The sequence below is a fragment of the Somniosus microcephalus genome, chromosome 13 (genome assembly GCF_052327205.1).
Source record: "Somniosus microcephalus isolate GS21.2 chromosome 13, FLI_Smic_1.0, whole genome shotgun sequence".
Lineage (NCBI taxonomy): Eukaryota > Metazoa > Chordata > Chondrichthyes > Squaliformes > Somniosidae > Somniosus > Somniosus microcephalus.
In genome coordinates this window covers 17232795-17247813 of record NC_140999.1, presented here as the reverse complement: position 1 = coordinate 17247813, position 15019 = coordinate 17232795, and the positions used below count along the sequence as shown (strand labels likewise).

The window sequence follows — 15019 nt, the reverse complement described above, 5'->3', positions numbered from 1 at the left end:
TGTCTGTGATACTGGAACACTGGAAGTAAAGTCTAACTTTTAACGTGTTATTTTTTTTTCTTTCCCCCCCCTAGATCTTTGCACTAGGATGTTGCCCAACAGGAGGCTGGCTAGCCGTCGGTACAGAGAGCAGCAACGTAGAGGTTTTACACGTCAACAAACCGGATAAATATCAACTTCACCTTCATGAGAGCTGTGTTTTGTCGCTCAAATTTGCCTATTGTGGTAAGAATTGATTCTGCGGTTTAGGAGCATTGGGACAGGAGTAGGCCATTCAGCCCCTCAAGCCTGCTCCGTCATTCAGTTAGACCATGGCTGATCTGCATTTTAACTCCATCTACCCACCTTTGTTCCGTGACCTTTAACACCCTTGCCTAGCATTTTTAATTGACCTACCCCACAAATGGAATTTTTTTTGGGGGGGAGGGGGAAGGGAGGAGTTCCAGATTTCCACAACCCATTGTGTGAAAAAATGCTTCCTGGCATCACTCCTGAATGGCCTGGCTCTAATTTTAAGCTCTTGTTCCCTTGTTTGGACCCCCCTCCCCCCATCAGAGGAAACAGTTTCTCTATCAAATCCTTTGATTATCTTAGACACCTCAATTAGATCACCCCCTTGAGCTTCTATATTCAAGGGAATATAAGCCTAGTCTCATCAGCCTGTCCTCATAATTTAACCCTTTTAGCCCCAATATCATTCTGGTGACTCTGCGCTGCACTCCCCTCCAAGACCAATATATCCTTTGAGGTGCAGTGCCCAGAACTGAACGCAGTTTTAATTGCCTTTCATCTGTGGGCAGGAGCCTCAAAACCTAGCCTCCATTTACTGCTGCCACTCTGTACATTTGAGACCATTCCTGCTGATTTAAACTGACCTTATAATGTAGGGCATTCTAAGCGGTAGGGAGGTGAACGTGGCTAAGACCACTTTTTTTATTCGCTGGTAATTCAGCCACTCATTGCTTCCACTCATTCTTTCGATAGCAGTTTGGAGGCAGGAGAACTTGTAAAAAATATATACATCCTATTGCCTTCATGGTCTTTTATTCTGAAAATTACAACCCTTTTCTCCCTATTCCACCCCCCCCCCCCCCCCCGAAATAATCTTGCTGGAGAGCTGCAGAACTGCTTATTGGAGGTGAAGTTTGTAGAACTACTCATGGTTGGGGGCGGGGGGGGGGGGTTCTTTGACTGGTTGGGCTGGGGGCTGTTAATTATAAATAACAAAACGCTGTAAAAACTCAGCAGGCCAGGCAACATCCGTGGAGAGAGAAACAGAGTTAACGTTTCAGGTCGAAACCCTTCTTCAGAACTGAGAAAAAAGCAGGAAATGAAACAGATTAAAAGGCCAGTTTGGGGGCCGGGAAATGGGGGAGGGGATGAAAGAACAAAAGGGAAGCTCTGTGGGAGGTGAGGAGACATTAAGCGATATTCAAGGCGAGACGAGATGGTAATAGGACCGGTAAAGAGACAAAGGATGGCTCTAGATGAAGTGTGCAATGCGCTGGCAGAATGAAAGACAGCTGCCATGTGGGAGAGAGAAAAAGAAAAAGGCACAAACCAAAGGTGTGGATAAAAAATATATAAAAATATGATAGGGGCCGAGGTTATGATCTGAAATTGTTGAACTCGATATCGAGTCCGGAAGGCTGAAGCTGTTAATTATAGTTGGGCCACTGTCAGTGATATAGTGGTGTCTCCAGTTTTCAGAATTTGTGCTATTTACAGAGGTTGAGACGGGCCAAAGAAGGATTTGTAAGTGGGTATTATTTGCAAAAAGTAAAAATGTAGGTGCAATGTTCCCTGTGAGCCGCGCTTTGTTCTGCTCAGCCTGTTTCTTTCAATGCGCGGTCCCTTTAAATTTGTGTGCATATGTGCGGTATTTAAAAGCTTGTGAGCGGCCTGCGTGTGTCCGTGCAGATTACTGCGCCGCCGTGCATGCGTGCAGCATAGAGGGAACATTGGGTGCAGGATCTGTCCCTGTATGGCCCCCTACCAGTTTGTTTCCTATTGATTAATTCTTGCTGTTCTATTCATGCCCATTGGAATGACTTAAGGGCGGGGGGGCTATAGGTCGCCTGACGGGCTCATTCATGCACTAACGCACTCTGGGCGAGGACCGGATTAGAGCCAATTCTAATGTTCTGAATAGTCCTGGGTTCTCATCATTGGCCTTAAGCGGTCATTGTAACTTGCTGTGACTTAGTGATTTGAGAAGTGGTACCCGAGGACAATGGAGCAAAAGAACAGCACTCTGCAGTAATGTCACAATGCAATCTGGGTGCATTCCTGCTAAATTACACTGGTCCTCACCGCCTTGCTCCTTTTCAAAAAAAAAGTAAAGCTGTAGTGCAATGTGAGGGGGCAGGGGGGAGGAAATAGCCAAAAGGGATTTGAAGCAGTAAAAATAAGGCAACTTCAGAATTTTATTCCTTATGCACCAACAAAATTGTACAAATGAATGGGCTGCACATCAGAGAAGATCACCTGCAAACCAGAATGGTCCCAGCTGTAGCAAACTAATTCCTTTGTTTCCTACCGACACCCCCCCCCCACCCCCAAACTGTACTGTACAACATTTGAACAGAAGTGTTGTGCATGTTTGATGTCCTTACGCTTTAAATGACCGATGCACGTACTGAACATGTAAAAAAAAACGTGGCCAATGTGCAGATCAGTGACTCTATTCAGAAGGCAAAGGGATTACGATATTTATTTGCAAATGAAATACAATGACCCTGAATTTATACCACTGGATACCAGCATGTGGGTGCTTGCTGCTTTAGCCTGCTACTTTAAAGAAGACTTTCACTTGTATCCTGTAGGGTTTATGAAGTGACACAAACACTCCTAGTTGTACAGGCGATTAGTGCCTGTCTGCGCTCTCAAGTGGATGTTAAAGATCCCATGGCATTATTTTGATGAAGAGCAGGGGAGTTATCCCCAGTGCCCTGGCCAATATTTATCCCTCAATAAACATCACTAAAAACAGATTATTGGGTCATTATCACATTGCTGCTTGTGGGAGTTTGCTGTGCGCAAATTGGCTGCCGCGTTTCCCACATTACAACAGTGACTACACCTTAAAAATTACTTCATTGGCTGTAAAGCGCTTTGGGACGTCCGGCGGTCGTGAAAGGCGCTATATAAATGCAAGTCTTTTTTGTTAAAACAAAACGGTATTTTAAAAAAAAATGTAAATTAAACCTTCTGTACAAGCCAAGTAGGAGAGCTGAAAGCTGCAGAACTTGTGCTGAGTGAGTTGAAGTACTAGTTTTCTGCCACTAGAGGGAACTGGCATACCTCACTGACCGTTCCAGAGTGGAAAACAGATACTTCCGTTTCACAAAAGCTGATTATTCCACGTAAAAGGAGTGTCTTGATGTAGTCGGGTCCTTAACTGAGATGCCCGCAAATTATTTGTGGTTAATTTTTTGTTTTGGGCAATTATATATATTTACCGTGCTCAGATTTATTATTCCATTTGTGTAAAGCATTTTATTTTTCAATCGTCACTTAAAAAAGGTCACTGGTTTTAAAATTACTAAGGGCCAAAGATGCTGCATGGCCCAGTAATTTAATTGATTGTACACTTCAGTGGTTAATTAATTATATATAATTATGTTTGCAGAATTGCTTCACTTTCTTTACCTTCCATCCTCCACCTCTTTCCCCCCCCCCCCCGCAACTTGTATTCACACTCTGCTACAGAGCTAGGAGGCTCATTCCATACACTGAACCAATTGCAACTTCTTAAAGCAGTTTTTTCAATTGAATCCTCGGTCCGAAATTGGTTGCTGCCCTCGCTCACCTTGCAAGCTTAATATCTTTTGATAGAGGTTATTTGGCATAAATCTTACAGTAACGAGATTGCGACTGGGCGGCATTGCTGCATTGTGAAAGCTTTATTTCAACAAGTCCTTGCTGTCGCAAAATACAGTTTCTAAGTACTGTACCACATTCACATCTGTCGGTGGCAATATGATTTTTTTTTTTTCTTTAAAATTATTTAGTCCATTTTTACTTTAAATTACCCTGCCCCCCACTAATTTTGTTTCGGATTGTCTATTGGAAGTGGCAGTGTTTAAACGATGGCTTGTTTTGAGCTCCGTATTCTGCGGTTCAGACAGATGGGCTGGAGGCGTTGTTGCTGGTAAAGTGGGTAGGCACCAGTGATGCATTTCGATTACATAGGAAAGCAGTTTTCGAGAGGGACATGTCTTAATAGCCAACCGTTGCTCACTGCCTCGTCATTCTTGCCGTACCTACTTATAGCAACAACAACTTGCATTTATATAGCAGCTTTAACATAGTAGAAACATAGAAGCAGGAGTATTCGAGCCTGCTCCGCCATTCAGTGTGATCATGGCTGATCCTCTATCTCAATACCATATTCTCGCTCTCTTCCCCATACCCCTTGTGTCTACAAATCGATCTATCTCCTTAATTATATTCAGTGACTTGGCCTCCACAGCCTTCCGTGGTAGAGAATTCCACAGGTTGAGGTTTTCCGCAGGTTTTTTTTTCTATGTCCCAAGGCACTTCACAGGAGCATAATCAAACAAAATATTGACAGCGAGCCGCATGAGATATTGGGCAGGTGACCGAAGGCTGAGTCAGGGGCAGGTGACCGAAGGCTGAGTCACCGTTAGGTTTAAGGAGGAGAGGTCGAGAGGAACGGAGAGGTATAAGGGGAGGATATTCGAGTTTAGGGCCTAGGCAGCTGAAGGCACAGCTGCCAATGGTGGAGCGATTAAAAATCTGATGTGCAAGAGGTCAGAATTGGAGGGGTGCAGAGATCTCTGGAAAAACATGTTTGAAAATTGGGGTCCTGTGTGGGTGCACAGAACTGTATCCACCTGCTGCACAACAATAACAACTCTCATTTATATAGCGTCTTTACAGTAGACAAAACATTCCAAGCCGCTTCAGAGATCTAAAGGAAGAAATAGATGCTGAACCTAAAAAAGAGGCCGGAGTGACCAAAAGCTTAGTCAATGAGGTGGGTTTCAAGTCTTAAAGGAGTAGAGAGAGAGATGGATGGGCTGAGGGGTTTAGTGAGGAAATTCCGGGGGGTGGGGGGGTGGTTGCCTAGGCAGCTGAAGGCTTGACCGTCAGTGCTGGCTGAAGGGGGGTGGGGGGTGGACAAGTGATCATAGTCAGAGGATGATTCCCCACTGGCTGAGGAAGAGCCACATAAGCCATTGAGCACTGTCTTTAAAGCTGCCCAGCTTTCTCATAGACAGAAAACATGGCCGCCTTTACTTTTGACAAACTAGTTGGCATTTCTGTTGCTATCCGTGCAGTGCAACCTCGTCGAAACCACCACTTGTGGTGCTGTAGAGCATCTGGAAGCAGAATAATAATAATTCAACTTTATTGTCATTGTACAATGCACAAGTACATGAACAACAAAATGTGATCTTGCAAGCTCCCATGAGTCCAGTACAAATAACATTAAACGTAAATAGCACCGTCCTGGGAGAAGCAAAGCCGCTGCGTCTGTGCGCGCCGCCATTCCATTTCCACCATTCCTCCTGTCCGACAATCTTCAGCCCAACGCCCGGGCCTGCTCACCAACCGCCCCTCCTCGGGGCTCCCTTCTGTGACCTTCTGCACCTGGTCTTCCCTGATGGTCACCCCTCCAGGTACTAACCAGGCCTGGTTCTGCTTAGCTTCCAAGCCTTGCCAGTGACCCTGTCCCTAGTCCCAGGAACAGAAAGTGTTGCTTTACCTCACTACTGCTGATGTCAGCGGCAGTTCAATAAGTCTTACCAAAGATTAAGAGCAAAACTAAAGGGAGATGTCACACTGTTGTAGTCGGTGATGCTTTTCCGCGTTCTGGGGAAAAGAAGCTGTACATTACCTCCGATCGGGATCAGTAGGAATCTAATCACTCAAAATCCTCGCTTTTCCCCAAAAAATCTGCGAAGCTGTCAAATGAACCGCAGAGTTTTACCGTGTACAGTTTCTTGTATATTGCATTTTCCAAGCTGAACCCAGAATGAGTCTGTCGTTGCTGAGACATGGGGCTTGGTCTTGTGGAGTGATGGACTGCAGGCATCTGGCTGGTCTAGGAGTGAGACTGAGAAGCGAGTGGGATGGGGGCCTTTTCTCAGGCTGTCCATTCTGGCTAGATAGATCTATTGTATGTTAACAGTTTAATCGTCTTGGGATTCCATAGGTACTGCACCTGTAGATGACGCTGTGAACATAACATTAAGTGACGGGCCAGTTACTAACGTTACGTGACAAACCCAAACTGAACCTTTAATCCTCAGGATACCTTTTAAGATTGGCCCGCTATATGGAATGCTGCAAGAGATCAACTAATTTTTAAATTCCAGTCTGAACAACAATTGCTTGATTCAGCTTTAATTGTTTACCCGCTCTAGACACTCCTGATCGGAATGGTGCTGCTGGCTAGACTAGCAATGCTTTTATATGTCGAGCTGCTAACTTGCGTTTTCCACACTTCTTTTTGCTCCACTAGGAGGACGGGAAATAAGGCACATTGGGCTTTTCTCTGATGTTACTTGGGTGCCATTTGCAGAGCCTGGGAGTAAATTGTATTACTGTCCCTCCCTTGGTTAATAATGGAGTCAGGGATCCGTAAAAAGGACCAATATGGGGGGTTGGGGGAGAAATAAAAGCATAATTACCATGAGGACCTCTTGAAAATCAATTTAACATCAATTAAATATGGTTTTTCCATCGAGCAGTTAAATGTAAACTTGGGGAAAATAACTTGGAGAAATGACTTGGCTCAAGACTGCGAGGGAGATGAATGAGCAGATGCAGTGTTGTAATGACCTGGGTTAAGGACCATCTCTGCTGATGTCCAACTCCTTCATACGGTCAGGCTTAGTAACTCCTCTCAGCCAGTCCCCCCCCTCTCTCTCTTTCCCCCCCCCCCCCCCCCCCCCAAACTAACGATTGGTTGGTTTTAAACAAGAAAAAATGAACTTGGGGAGGAAAAAAAAATTACTGAGTAACTCTATCTGTGATTCACGAAGGGGTGAATGGTGAGGCTCTCATTGAGAATGGCTGTAGGCAGGAACTATTGCTAATCAAAGGCGAAACTATTTGTGTGCTGACTCTCTTGTGTCCATTACAGGTAAATGGTTTGTAAGCACTGGAAAAGACAACCTGCTAAATGCATGGAGAGTACCGTATGGAGCAAGTATATTCCAGGTAGGAAGCCACCACAAGGGGGATTTTTACTGGGAGCGTGTGACGGGGGGGCATAGTGTGCCTGATGTTTTTAGATACTATTTACATCAGTGTTGAAAATATCTGCCAATTGATTTGTTGCACATGGTGCGGGATGGAAGAGAAAATAAAAACTTATGTGCACATGTCACTTTAAGGGGCGCTAGCATCAAGAAAGTTTGGCAAATGCTTATTCATAAAATGTTTGACCAGATTGCTTATGCTGATATTGCTCTTGAACCATGCCGAGATGTGTAGGTGTGTCCTAGGTTAACATATCCTTGCCAAGCCTTAGCCTTACTGATTTATTCCCCCCCCACCCTTGTGATAACCCGGCTGAGATGAGGAACTCTCTCCTTGTGAGGAATCGCCAGGATGATTGCACATCTACACTTGTGCCGTGGGATTACCCACCTTGTGTATCATGTTTTGTGTAAACCGCATTGCTGTTACTTTCCAGTCCCTGAAATATTTCATGTTTATAAAAAAAAAAAAAAAAAAAAAAATTTTTTTTTAATGGTTGCAATCTATGAGGAGAAATATTTTCTTAAATTCCCAAAGTGCCGTCGTACAAACACATTCCAGTTCTGTTGCTTGGGGCATGCTGATAACTTGTCTGCTTCACACTCGCAACAAAAAAGCCAGGCATTCATCACCAATACAAGCTCTGCTGTGCTTTCTGCCTGCTTTTAAAGATGTTCTTTCAAGAACAAAGGCTTAACCGTGTAACTTGAGCTCAACCAATGATTGCCACACCATGTGATGTGTTTACCCACTTGAGCGAGCTGTGTAAGCCAAGGCGGTTCCAGCTTCAATCTCCATTCTGGAGGCTGGCTGATCTCAAGTCAGGGGTGATGCTACGATCACCTTTTGTGTTCTTAGCCAAGATTGATGTTTTTGATTGCTATCCAGTGACCCTCTGTTGAAAGTGTGGGGGGGTCTGGATAACGATTGAGGGTGGTAAGTGGCTTGGCTCTCCATTGGGTGAACAGCTTGCTGACGCTTGTTGCCCAGGCTTGCAAATACTAAAAAAAAAGTCGCCACTTGCTGGAGGTACCAAGGAGCACCCAGAATAGCAGTCGGAGAGAATAATGGAAGGCGGGTAAGGCGCAACTTAATTTTTTCCTTAAATTGTAGGTTACCATTAGTTTGTGACTCCTGGATGGGACTGGCACATGCATTGCTCCATGTGGCACTGAGCTGTGTACAGCAGAGGACCCCAGATTTGGTTTTGTACTGAGTTCATAGAAGCTTACAGCACAGAAGGAGGCCATTCGGCCCACCATGCCTGTGCCGGCTCTTTGAAAGAGCAGTAACTTGAGTTACTTGGTCTCTGCTGAAGGAACAATGGTGCTGCTGCAATTTGCCTCGTCGACTTTTAGATTAGGGAGGGGGGGGGAAAATCAGGCAGAGCTCCCGTTCCTGATTTTTGTATTCTGATGGAAAAGGCCTGTTGGTAGATGGCTGGTTTCAGCTGAGACGAGACTGTCCTTGGATTGACTAGCCCGACAATGCTCACAGGCTAGGCTCAGACATGGAAAAATGGGTGTTTCAGCGAGGTACACCGATGGCTGCCGGTGTCTGTGGAACCATACCCTGGTCAAGAGTCGACTCCTTCAGGAGAGGGGAGCCAGCTGTTCAGTTGGTTAAACCACACTGTCTCATTCAGTTACAATAAAAAGTTAAATACTGTACTTCACTTCTGCTTCCGAGTTCCTCCGTTGCATTCGATTTATTTATTCCTGGTGGTCACTTTTTTTGTTTTCTTCTTTCAGTCCAAAGAATCATCGTCTGTGCTATGCTGTGACATCTCCGTTGACGACCAATATGTTGTTACTGGCTCAGGGGACAAGAAGGCCACGGTGTATGAAGTAATTTACTGAGAATTCAATTCTTTAGTTGGGGGTGGGGTGGGGGGAGGGGAGCCTTTTAACATACCTTGAGAAGACACCTTGAACCCGGATCAGTTTGCCATAATGCCCGAGGATCACGTTTAATGGAGTTCTCGTCCTTGCTGGAAGACTATCTGATGTGGCCTTGACTTGGATGTTGAAATTTAACTTTGACTTGCATTGACAAAAGAGGATATATGGGTAGACCAAAGCAGCGGATGTTCACCTGAGGAGGAAGGGTTTCTCTACTCAAGATTCCATGGTCCAGCTAACTCCAGATTTGATGTTCATGTTTAGGGTAACACATTAATTGTACATTTTTTTAAATTCCTTTTTGTTATCTGTAACTTTAAAATCCACTGTTTGGTTTGGTCATTTGTTGGGGAGAAATGTGAAGCTGCTCGATTTTAAGAAGGTGGTAACTCATCAGCATGCTGCCCCTGGATCTGTGAAGGTCTTTACAGCAACGGAACTTTCCGTCCTAATATTTTCACAATGAATTAAGCTTTACAACATATTTATAAAACTGCATCTTTTTTATGGTGTGCTGTTCGTTCGTAGAACAGTGTGAAACATGAAATCTTGGTTCGCTCTTCTCTCCTTCCCAATCATTCTCTGCCCCCCCCCCCCCCACCCCACACTAATATAAACTAGTGTTTATATGTTTGCTTTTGATAGACAGCCATTCAAATGTGAATATAGGAGTTGCCTGCTTTGAAGTTTTGGCTCCAGGTTTTATCGGCTCATTCATGGTTCAAGGTTTATCATTGATGCTCTCGCCCAACAACTGGCATGGTTAATTCTCTGCCGTGCCAAGGATTGTAATTTCCATCATTGTGCAAAAAGAACTTCTTGCCATGTGAACATAGACTATCGAGCAATCTGTCCTTTTTTGGAAGCTGTAGGGAGATCTTTGGGGAGGTAGGAGGAGATTACAGGGATTGCACTTAATGCAGTAGACCATAAATGTGATGTTACGAAATAGGCTGTTTTTTTTTTAGGAAATCCAAAATGAATCTGTGTTGAACCATCAATCTATTCCATTCACCAAAAAAAATAGTTTGTAAAGCTACGCCTCACGCGGGTACAACCGCTCTCTGGCAGCTGTGGGGGGGGGCGGGGGGGGGGGTGGCGAGTGAACAAACTGGATGTCCACCGCACAATTAAAAGCAATTTGTGTCATTTGAACGGACGGATCGCAAGCCATTCTGGTCCATCTCTGTCCCGTTGGGTTCAGAAGCTGCGCATTTATTTCACTTGCGTTTCTGGAACTATGGCTGCAGACTTTGCATAATTTTGTTAATATAATCGAAGGCAGTGTGATGCTCTTGCCGACGCAGCTTGGATTCGTAAACTAATCCTAATCTATGTTTTAAGGCTTTTTGGATTTCTCTTTATTTTTGGGCAAGTTTTGCTTTCAACGCAAGTGGACAACTTTTTTGTAATGAAATGTCCTGTCTATTGTCGGAGAAGCATCATGGCAGTACGGTGGCTGGCTGCTTTTTTAAAATTCTAATTCACAACGTAGCCTCATGGCTCCAGTTCGGACACGCTGTTTGAGAGCGGTTTTGGTGCGATATTGCCATTTAACATGTTTTGTCTTTTCTTGCTCCCTGCCCACAACATTAAAAGCAATGATGGTAATGGTATTTTCTTTGTCCCCTCGGGCCCCCCCCCCCCCCCCCCCCTGCCCCAACAACCCATTGTTCATCTTCAAAATGCGAACTCCTTGCTGATGTACCGTTCCACATGTGCTGGTTACCGTCCAGTATTTTGCCCAAGTTGCCGTTTAGTGTGCGCCGCAATGACGTCCCCGTAGACTCTCTGACCTGGGAGGACACTACCTCCATGCAAGATCCTGACCTCGGTACAAGCACACTTTCCAGCAGAAGTCACTGATGGTGATCTGGAGTGAGAACGAAGGTCTAATTCTCCCATCTTGCTCCTCACCCCTGCCCCCTGGTTTGAGATCAGCTAATTCAGTGCAGACCAGCGATCAAACTAGAACCTTCCTAGCCTGCATAGCTGACTTGTAGCCTGGAAGTGCACTCGCCAGCCCTGTTCTTATTTGGTTTTTGATGGTTGTACGGGGATCTTGCTAATCGAATGTTGCAACCCGTTCGACAAATGCTTTCCTGTGGTAGTAGAGGGTTCAAAGGGGCTTTCGATGGTCCTGTCAACGCCCGCCCAACTTGATTCCACGCAGTTTCCAATAACTCTGCATTTCCCAGATGGACCAAAATAAACCTGTAGGCCGTTGACCTTTTTTTTAAACGCTTAGACACGTGCGTACTTAGCATTTGGAATTTTGCCCTTTTTGGGGGGGGGGGGAAATGGTCAAGTGTGCAGCTATTCTGAGAAGTGGCTATTTGGGCATAGTTGTGGGCCTTCAGGATGTGAGGGTTCTGAGAAAGTTGGGTTCTTCACAACAAGGGAGGAGAAAAAAATGTTGACTGGCATGTGTAGCGGAGCATAAACCAAATAAATGATCTGTCTGGTTTGACTCATCCAGGGTCTGGAAACTGTCTTGCTATGCCATACTTTTATATTTTATTCTAACCCTGTTCCACTGAAGTTATATAAATATATATAATATAATATACCTCTTCTTGCTTCCTCCCACTTTTATGGCCTTCCCATTTTGGCCAGTTCTGAAGCTAAAATGTCAATGCTTCTGGTTCAATTACTGGGAATGGCACACACTACAGTAATGGAACGAGAGTGTTAAAGTTACTATGAAGACCACTCTCTTCAGTAAAGTCTCCAGCAAAGAGCCTGCTGAGGTCAGCACAAGCTCTGGCCAGTCCAGGTCCACGGGCAGCTGGTCAGTACCTCGGTTGAGTCTGTTCCTCTATGTTATGGATGTCTGCAATGCAAGAAGGTTGTGTACATTTTTTTTGTTGCCTCCACAGTTAAAATGAATGACTGTATACATTAAGTGTGCCCTAATTATCAACTTGTATATTCTCTTTTTGGTTGGTAACTGTGCCTCGAGCCTTTCTCATGGAGGAAAGAAATTGCTAAATTCTTCCGTGACACACGGTTTTTTTTTGCCCAATATGGTGATTTGTAATGTCCAAAACCCTTCCATGTTTCATGCTTTTGCATCCCAGTTTGGGATGAATTTGTAGTTTATTCCTTTAAAAGCCCAATAAAATATTTTGTATGTGATGTCTGTATTTTTATTATGCCTATTTAATTAGACTTGTGAACTTCGCGCCTATTGCACGGAGTGACACAAATATACGCACCGACCTGGAAAGCTAACCAACTTTCCGAAAAGCTGATGGCCCCGAAAGAGTTGGTCACTCGAGACTGGTGCTGGTTATAAGTCTATGACATGTGAAAACAAGTCGTTAAGAGTTCAACAATTTCAGACTATAACCCCTGCCCCCATTTTCCAGGCTGTATGATTCTGCCATCCCCGTTTGCAACATTTAATCTCTTCTGCCTCCGACCCTAGCACAGAATGTTCCTTCCTCCCCTCCCCCTCCCCCTGCCTCTGTACCTGCTTAGAATCTGTTGCATCTCGAACCTTTTCCAGTTCTGATGAAGGGTCCCAGACCTGAAACGTTAACTCTGTTTCTCTCTCCACGGATGCTGCCCTGGCTTGCTGAGTGCTTCCAGCATTTTCTGTTTCAGATTTCCAGCATCCGCAGTGTTTTGCTATTGTATTAGTTGGAGGCAATGCCCTCTTTAAGCTGCGTGGATGCGCAACGCTCTGTAGCTCCCGCGCAGCCGGCTCACCGGCTTTTAAATAGGAAAAACTACATGCGCGGTGTTTTGAGTGGGCCACGCGGACCCTTTAAAGGGGTCGTGGACCCCCCCCCCCCAAAAAAAAATTAAAGGGAACATTGGTCACAGGGTACCCTGAGCTGTAAGTATACCCAGTATTCCTTCACTTGTGTTAGGGAAAATGGTGCCGGCTTGGCTCATTGGTCGCACCTTTTCCTCTGAACCTGAAGGTCATGGTCGGGATGGGAATAGGGCCACTAAGAGATGGACAGGATAATACCACAGGCAACGATAAGAGAGATGGAAGAGATAATGGCCCATATTTTCCGACCCCCCCCCCCCCCCCCCCCCCGATATGAGGTGTGTACGCGTCCATAGGGACCACGCAAATTCCGGGTTTAGGCATGCGCTAAAACCCAGAACTTGCGATCTGTCAAGCATTCTCTTGACAAATCCAACACTGCCCAAGAAAAGGGTATCTGTGGGTGGAGAGTTGCGCTATTTGCTCAACCGCTGAAAGGCCGTAGAATTCGTACGCCTGGTAAAAGCAGGCAGAAGGCCTGCTTTTACCAGCCTAAGAGTTTAAAAAAATTTTTTTTTTTTATCACTCACTTTTATAAATTAAAAACCCTGTCCAATAAGGTAAGTTTATATTAAGCCCTGTTAAAACATACTTTTAAAAATTCAATTTTTTAATGACATTTAATTAAATGCCATTTTAATTAATTTTGTGTAATGGTTTTTCTTTATTTGTGTGTTAGTGCATTTTTATAGTCATCCCCATTCCTACATTTGATAGTTCTGTGTGTACAGAACTGTCAAAAAATGAAGGGGGACCCCCTTCTTCCATTGGTTGAGCCGGCCCACGTGATCCCAGGGGCGTTTGCGAAGTGGGCCTCTGCATTTCAAAGAGGAGAGGCCCAGGATCAGAAGCCTCCATATCTCCGGGACCAGCGGGTAGGTTCGCAGATTTTTTTTTTTTTTTTGCATATCGGAGGCATCTGCCTGCAGGAAACCTCTTCTTCCGATCGGAAATTCTGGGCCATTAAATAATTACTTTGCCTCAGTATTTACTAGGCAGATGGAACAGGTGGAGAAGGCATTGAATGATGAGATTAGTAATGAGTTAACTGCATTTAAAATAAAACTAAACTAATGAAACTCAGGATAAAACCACTGGTCTGGGTGGATTGCATCCCCACATTTTAAAAGAATCTAGGTAGAATTTAGAGAGAAAGGAGCTTTTCCCCTTAGTCGAGGGGTCAATAACCAGGGGGCATAGTTTAAAGGTAAGGGGCAGGAGGTTTAGAGGGGATTTGAGGAATAACTTTTTCACCCTTGGGTGGTTGGAATCTGGAACTCACTGCCTGAAAAGGTGGTAGAGGCAGGAACCCTCACAACATTCAAGAAGCATTTAGATGAGCACTTGAAACACCATAGCATACAAGGCTACGGACCAAGTGCTGGAAAATGGGATTAGAATAGACAGGGCTTGATGGCCGGCGTGGACGTGACTGGCCGAAGGGCCTCTTTCTGTGCTGTATAACACTCTATGACTCTAGGGAAGAGATAGCAGAGGCATTACTACACATATTTAGTAATTCGTTAGAAAAAGGTGTAGTGCCAGATGACTGGTGGATAGCTAATGTAATACCTATATTTAAGAAGGGAGATAGAACATGTCCAGGGAACTCTAGACCAATCGGCTTAACATCGGTCGTAGGAAAAATAATGGAATCCCTACTAAAGGAGAAAATGGAAGAACATCCAGAAACCAAAAATATAATAAATAGTCGGCATGGATTTCAAAAGGGAAAGTCTTGCTTAACCAACCTAATTTAATTTTTTGAAGAGGTAACTGAGAGTAGACAAGGGTAATGCAGTAGATGTAATTTATCTAGATTTTCAAAAGGCCTTCGATAAGGTACCACATAATAGACTAATGAACAAGGTCAGAGAATGTGGAGTCAGGGGACAAGTAGCAGACTGGATAGCTGGCTGGCTTCAAGACAGAAGGCAGAGAGTAGGGGTAAAGGGTAACTATGCAGAGTGGCAGAAGGTGGGAAGTGGTGTTCCACAAGGATCAGTGCTGGGATCACTGTTCACCTTTGGAATCAAAAACACTTTCTAAATTTGCAGATGACACCAAATTGGGGGGGATAGTAAATAGCGAGGAGGAC

General features: G+C 44.6%; 1 protein-coding gene across 3 annotated transcripts in view; it reads left to right on the top strand.

Moving 5' to 3' along the window:
- The window catches only part of LOC147108096 (transducin-like enhancer protein 1), a 184521-nt gene extending 172246 nt beyond the window's left edge, over positions 1–12275 (top strand). For all 3 annotated transcript variants that reach the window (XM_086004577.1, XM_086004578.1, XM_086004576.1), the window contains 3 exons: positions 75–225; positions 7118–7194; positions 8988–12275. In XM_086004577.1, the coding sequence (XP_085860703.1) occupies positions 75–225; positions 7118–7194; positions 8988–9095 (336 nt within the window). In that variant the 3' untranslated portion in view covers positions 9096–12275. The remainder of the gene's footprint in view (positions 1–74; positions 226–7117; positions 7195–8987) is intronic.
- Positions 12276–15019: the final 2744 nt, after the last annotated feature.